The following is a 7,289-nucleotide window of genomic DNA, read 5'->3' on the forward strand; positions in this document are numbered from 1 at the left end:
GTACTTCTTTATATGTTTATATAATCCTTTTTCATAACAGCTATAACATAAAATAGTTCTCTCTTTTTTAAGGCCTTCCAGCTGCTGAGCAGATTGCTGTGCTAGATAATTTCAGAAATGGTGACCACCTATGTGTTGTTGCAACATCTGTTGCTTCTGAGGGATTAGATATTCCACTGTGTAACTTGATGATACGTTACAGATTTAGAGCTAATGAAATAAGTAGCCTTCAAATGCGAGGTGAATATGAATATTATAGTCAGAACGAGGTAAAAAAAAAAACTGACGGTGCAATTTTGTCGAGTGAAAAAACAAAATAAACATAAAAAAAATATCAAGGCCGGCATGGATGGCAGACACAAATTAATACAGACTATAGGATACTATGGAGAAAACACTGAATGTGATTGTCTGCAATGTTGTTATGTGAAATAAGGACTTGCGATATGATGACCTATGAGACAATATTTCATCGGAGTTCTTGGCTTTATAACTATTTTGATCTGAGCGTCATTGATGAGACTTGTGTAGACGAAACGCGCGTCTGGCGTACTAAATTATAATCCTAGTACCTTCGTTAACTATTCAAAGCATTCGTGTTGTTTTGTAAACTATTCAATAAAGCACAATAGTGTATAAAAATGTTATGAAGTTATATATAAAAAAAAATAATGGCATAACTCCAATTTATGTTATAACGGAACTGTTGACAAAAGCAAATAATCATCGACAGAAATTGGTATTACTTATTATTCAATCATAACAAGCCTTATTAATATTCAAAATCTTTATAAGATGTGTTGATGTAAGAGCATCATATCATTTTGTAAAGATGTACTACATTTGTTTTTGTAATTACAACTTTTTAAGGTAGATGTTACATTTTTGTATGTCCTTTTTTTTGCGTTTTCCTTCTCAGCATGTTGCAGAAAGCCTTTCAAAATAATGTTCTTTTAAAATCAAAGACAATATTATTTAAACTGATATGACATACTTTTTTTCTTTCTATTTTTTTAAGAAAACAAATGTCCGTTAGTCCCTATTTTATTTCATAGTTTTGAAGTTTAAATGAAAAGCGATTTTCTCATCGAATTTAAGCCAATTATCTTTCATGTTTCCTCATTAAAGAAAAGTAAAGACTCTCCTATGCATAAACCCATATTTAAACAATGAAAAATATTTGGGTCATTTTAATGTAAATAATATGGTCCGGAATCCAAATTTATTTCATTGAAATTTGAAAGAAAATACATTAGACTTTGAAGTATTTAACAGGGGTTTAAGAAAAATCAATCGTCCAAATTTTGCTAGCCCCAGCTACCTTAAATTAGCATATATATAATCTTTTAGTTATTTGAACAAATAAACATAATACAATGAAAACTTTTAATGTTAAAGGGAGAGTTCGTCGAAGTCAACAAGGAAAAGAAGTCCATGTTGGCACGTTTGGAGAATTTGAAACGGAAGAGAAAAATATCAAGAGACAGTACTTAATGATGAAAGCAATTAAAGATGTCTGTGAACTTGATATTGATATAGCTAATGCCGAAAAAGATGTTTATCAAATGGAAGAGATGGAGAGAAACTCTAAAATTATGAAGAAAAAACAACGGCGACAAGCTTTATTTAGAGTCCATTGTAGATATTGCGGAGTATTAATAACGCAAAATACTTTTATGCGACACATCAATGAGAAGTTTTTTGTCGTATGTGATAAAGGAATACTTCAAAGAGTTGATCAGAGAGAATTGCCAAAGAAGCAAAGGAAAATGATATTCGACGGTTTTCATAAGCGTTTTAAGGCATTTGGTCTTGAGTGCGGGCATGACTGGGGATCCATTTTTATTTATAAAGAATGCGAAATCCTTGCCTTGTCACAAGCAGGCACTAAGGTGTTTGACATTGGAAATGATAAATTCATAGATTGTCGGAAATGGAATGACTTACCGTTTACAATCGATGAGATGACTGATGAAGACATCGAATTATATAAATCGTAATTTTTAATCAAAAGCAAAACAGAAATTCATACTAGTGTCTCATGAATTCAATTTGAATCTCATGAGCATTTTGTTTTATTCGAGGAAATAAATATTTAGAATAAGTTTAACCACTAACTTATTAAATCTTATATTTTTCACATTGTAGGAAATTCTGTCGTAAAGTTTTTTTTACGTGAATTGTCCTACTTGATATCATGATTGTCATCGGTTAACGCGAATATGGAAAATATACGTGGAATGAAAATCTAGAATATTTGTTTAAAGTAGAGTTCTTCTAAGCAATTAAGAAACTTAAGGACATCCATAACATGCATATGGTTAAAAATGACTTGCCACTTGGGGTGAACGTGCCTATCGTCAGCCTAGTACATGCCATTAGCACTTTTGCGTTGACATTGAATATCATTCGTTGCATGAGATTATTTCTATAAACTGAAATAACTGATTGTATTCGAATTAGACATGTAAGAGTTAATTCCGAAGCTGCTATTGTGTGAGTGACTAATAAATATGACTATGAACAATCATTCGACATGATTCAGATGCATGTTTTATATGAGTAACAAGACGGGGGTCGCATGTGAAGCAAGGTCTGCTTACTCTTTCGGAGCATCTGAGATTAAAACCGGTTTTAGATTTAATGGGGAAATCTTCTTTGCGATTTCTCTTTCGAAGTTTCAACTTTCATTGTCTTGCACTTATAAAGCGTACATTTGTACTTTTGCTACAATGGTACCTTTAGTCCATTAGTTTATAAATATTTATTGAGATTTGTAGTTGATGTTAATAATCTTGTTGCAACAACTCTTAGATACAAAAATATTTCTATCAAAATAATAATTCACATTGAATTTTTTGTGGGATGAGAATTGGCAGTTTACACGTCACTCATGCCTCATCAGTCTTCTTATATCTATATCAAAGTAATTTGAATATTTAATAGCACATGATAAAAAGATGCAGATAATACATCAAATGTGTTGTATACATAGGCATTGTCTCTTCATTTTAACAAATTATTTGAACATTAATTTTCCTAAGATCAACATATACATAGCATAAATGGCAGTATCGGTTATTTCCCTTTACAAAAAAACCGTAAATTCATCTTTTCAAAATTACACTAGTACATATACATATACACCGCGTTTCAGAAGACTTTAGAAAATATCTGATTATAGTGGAATGTGACCAGGCTGCATTCGTCGTTCGTTCTTATGATATTATATGGTACAAATGTTGTACATTTAAATATGAATTTTGGCTTGTAAGACGTTTGGCATTTGACCTATTAATATCAAGCCATAAAGATCAATTAAAGACATGTCAATTCAACAAAGAAAAAATAATACCCCCCCCCTTTTCTCTCCCTATTGGGGTGATTCACCATGTTACTCCATGCCCTTTGGGGTGACCTACATATGCGCGAATTAGAAATTGACAGGTACATTGTACATGAATTCCGTTTGCGCGAGTTTCCATGTAATTTTCTTAAGAATTATTTTTCATTTGTCGGATTTTTTTTTTTATTATGAGATATTAACTTTATTAGTTAACATACTATGACAATTCATCTGTTTAAAATTAAAAAGATAATACATGTACATATTATCTGAGAAGTCTTTCTTAGTTTATATAGTCAAGAAGGTTGTCTCAAACAAATTCTCTATCTTGGTTTACACATTGTACTAACATTAAAAAGCACTTCATATATTGCGACGAATTGCAAAGTTTGAAATAAAATGTTTTATTACAATCTGTATTTCCTGGAATGACATTTGAATGTATAAAATGTTTATTCAAGTATAAAACACAGTGTGTAATCTCGACAGGAGCAATACATGTATATGAGTCAGTCCTAGCTGTTAAAAGACTCTTGGTCATTGCGGGGCAGTTTTTATGCTTTCATTTTTAATAGTCGTGTTCCTATATCCACGTTAATTTTTTCACTTTTCATTTATCAGGCGGGGTCAATGATAGGCTGACTTTTGTTTATCATAAGCTGTTTTTTCTATGCTTTACAATAATACACAGTATAATATGATACACTTATATATGAATGAATGAATGAATGAATGAATGAATGAATGAATGAATGAATGAATGATTTATTATATTGCAACCTGTATATATACAATAGATACAAATCAATACAATATTACATTACAGCCAGCCAGACTACGATGCACTGACAAATTAAAAAAAACACATTTTGAAAAATAGATAACACATAGTTTTTGACGAATGTCTAAATTATTCGAAAATTCAACAGTTCAAGTAAAATAGTGAAATAATTTATCTTCTGATACGATCACAGTCCAAGATAAAGTTCGCTATACTTTTGTTGTTGTTAGATAACAGTTCATTTAAGGCAGCATTTGGAGGAATAAATTAATAAATAATCTTTATTTCAAGAGGATGATCCCATTAGTTAAAACTAATCTTCCTGAGAGTCCTCAAAATAATAATAACATATTTATAAGTACATAGAGTATTATAAAGTTATATTATACACAATATACAATTAATTGTATTTAAATAATAATGAAAAAGCATATTAATTTGCACAATTGATGAAAAATTTGTAACATTTTGTTTTAAAAGATACAAGTGTATTACTCATTTTTATTTCATTTGGTAAACTGTTCCATATTTGAGAACCTGAATATGTAAATGTTTTCTTTAAAAAAATTGTTTTTGGTTTTGGAAGATTTAATAGTTTTTCATCAGCTGAACGTAAGTTATAATTTTGATTATCAGTAAAATGAAAATGTTCTTGTAAATAGTTAGGAACCATACCATTTAATGATTTAAATACAAGTATTGCCTTTTGGTATTGAATGCGTTTTTCCATATTTAACCAGTGTAAACTATTAAACAATAAACTGGATGATGTCATTATGTCAGCTTCTACTATAACCCTAGCAGATTTCTTTAATAACTTATTAAGTTTATTTATTCCACTTTCACAACAGCTTCCCCATATATTGCAACAATAATCAAATAATGGCGGAATATAAGCATTAAAATAGATAATACGTATATGCATAGGTAAATATTTTCTTTTATGCGTAGAGGATAAGCAGGATCTGGTGATATTGCAGTAAATAGTTTATTTCTAAAAACAGAGTAACGATCACAGTATAATATGAAGTGTTGCTTATCTTCAATAGATCCAGAATTGCACATTTTACATACTCGTTGTTCGATTGAAATGTTTCTATAGCGTCCTCGCTCGACTTCTAGTATATATCACTATCAACTTATTAAGATTTGCTGGTGTTATATCCTACTGGACAAAATTGGCTTAATATGTCCATACAAATCAGTTTTCAAATGGCAAAGGGAAACAATTTTGTGTTAAAAACTTGCAATAAGAGAATCAAATCGTTAATTTGCAAATAGACTATCCGTGGCAAAAGAGAGGATGATTTGATAGCTTCATGCCATTTCATAATTTTGTTATTAAGATTGGCAAATTTTACATATTCAAATATGAATGTGGAAGGAATTACAAAAGTAAATCATATTTGAAGTGAATATTACATGTGAGATATTACCAAACAATTCAATCAGAATTGTGCGTATGGAGCAACCATTTAAATTCAAGGTGGGTTATTGTTTTTTGTCGTAGTCAGAATCATTTTTTTCGCGCAAATCGTGAAAAATTTTATTTAGTTTTTCAAGGCTATCAATCAAATAATTGTGTGCAAAATTCAACACTTTAAGGTATGGAGGAAAACCTTGATTCAGAACATTTTTTTTTGTTTTCCGCTTGAACAGAACATTTTTTTCATCAATTTTGGAATCAGAATATTTTGTTTATGTAAAAAACCTTAACCCCTTCCCCTTTTTTTATGTTAAATGGTCGATCTCTCGAATGAAATATCACAAAGTCATGTACCCATAACAGTGTCCATTAAGTACATAATTATTTACTATAGTCAACACTACAATACAAAAGGTATGCTATCTCGCCATCTTTATGTTCAGTTGTAGATTATAATCATTCTTTTTATCGGTAATTTATCTCATTAATGTGAATAAATGAAGATGTTGGATCAACGTCTATGGTATATTAAACATGTTAAAAGGATTTAAACCTTTATATTGAATCAAATGTGTTTCATTTTATGGTGTGAAAAGGTCAAAGATATCTACTCGAATTAAAAATCCATCTCAGATGACATCGCTGCTTCATAAAGTCATTCAAAGTTGGTCACATTAATACATTGTAGCTCAATTTAAAGTTTTATTATGTTCTAAACATTCATTTTCAATTCTGTCTCGCTTTAAATCTACCCAGGTTTCTGATCTTTCAATTTTAGATTCTGTTTATGGATACAAGCAGAGGCCACCGTTAATTTTTTTGCGCAAATGATAGTAAAATTAAGGACAACGGAAATAAAAGATACTTACTGATTAAGGACATGTTGACATGTATGCATCATGCAGATTGCAAAACAAACGGGAAAAAAAACACATTCAAAATGTTATGCATCCAAAAGCGAACAAGACAACTTATTTACAGAAAGCATATTTGGAAAAAATACAAGACAACTTATTTACAGAAAGCATATTTGGGAAAAATACAAAACATTATAAAAATCTAAAACCACAACCGCTATTATAATTATAGCATGCAGTTTCCATACAATGTCTTTATGTACATGTATGTGCTGGCATTCTGATTAATGCTAGAAACTTCAAAAATGTCAAATTTGGTATTTATAAATTCCTTACTGGTGATATATCTATTTTATCGCAAATAATAAAATAGTATGGTTGAAATATTTGAAACTTTGAATTAAACCATTCCTTTTTTAACTAGAGTGTTACGCCCTGATCAAGTTCATTCTAGTGGAAAGTTTTAAAAAAAATAAAAAAAGGGTTTCCTGTCTGTATTTGATGCGAATACATAGGTAGTCCTGTTGGTGCGTTCATCAATTTGATTTAAGCGGTAATATTGAACGAATTTCTAATGTCCAGCCTATATTTGATAGTTATCTCCCTTGAGTCACACCGGTATCTTAGGGGAACAGATGCATAAAACGACAAAAAGAGATTAATACCACATCCGAGGCTAATAAAAGGACAAACAACCCAACCACTCTATATCTTCAGATTTTATGACTTCTATCGAATTCGATTTCACGTGAAACATATTTTTAACAATTATTGGCTATAGTTTCTCTATCTTTAAGTCTTACAGAACCAACGAGTGACTAAGATATTAATACATAAGAAGATGTGGTGTGAGTGCCAATAAGACAACTCTCAATCCAA

The 7,289-nt window shown here is 30.3% G+C and overlaps 1 protein-coding gene across 1 annotated transcript in view; it reads left to right on the plus strand.

Annotated features, from left to right (window-relative positions):
- LOC139488715 (antiviral innate immune response receptor RIG-I-like) overlaps window positions 1-2,110 on the plus strand; it is a 37,806-nt gene extending 35,696 nt beyond the window's left edge. Inside the window, exons 12-13 of the mRNA XM_071274535.1 lie at window positions 73-240; window positions 1,399-2,110. Coding sequence (XP_071130636.1) covers window positions 73-240; window positions 1,399-2,000 — 770 coding nt within the window. The 3' untranslated portion in view covers window positions 2,001-2,110. The remainder of the gene's footprint in view (window positions 1-72; window positions 241-1,398) is intronic.
- Window positions 2,111-7,289: the final 5,179 nt, after the last annotated feature.

Source organism: Mytilus edulis, chromosome 9 (genome assembly GCF_963676685.1).
Source record: "Mytilus edulis chromosome 9, xbMytEdul2.2, whole genome shotgun sequence".
NCBI lineage: Eukaryota > Metazoa > Mollusca > Bivalvia > Mytilida > Mytilidae > Mytilus > Mytilus edulis.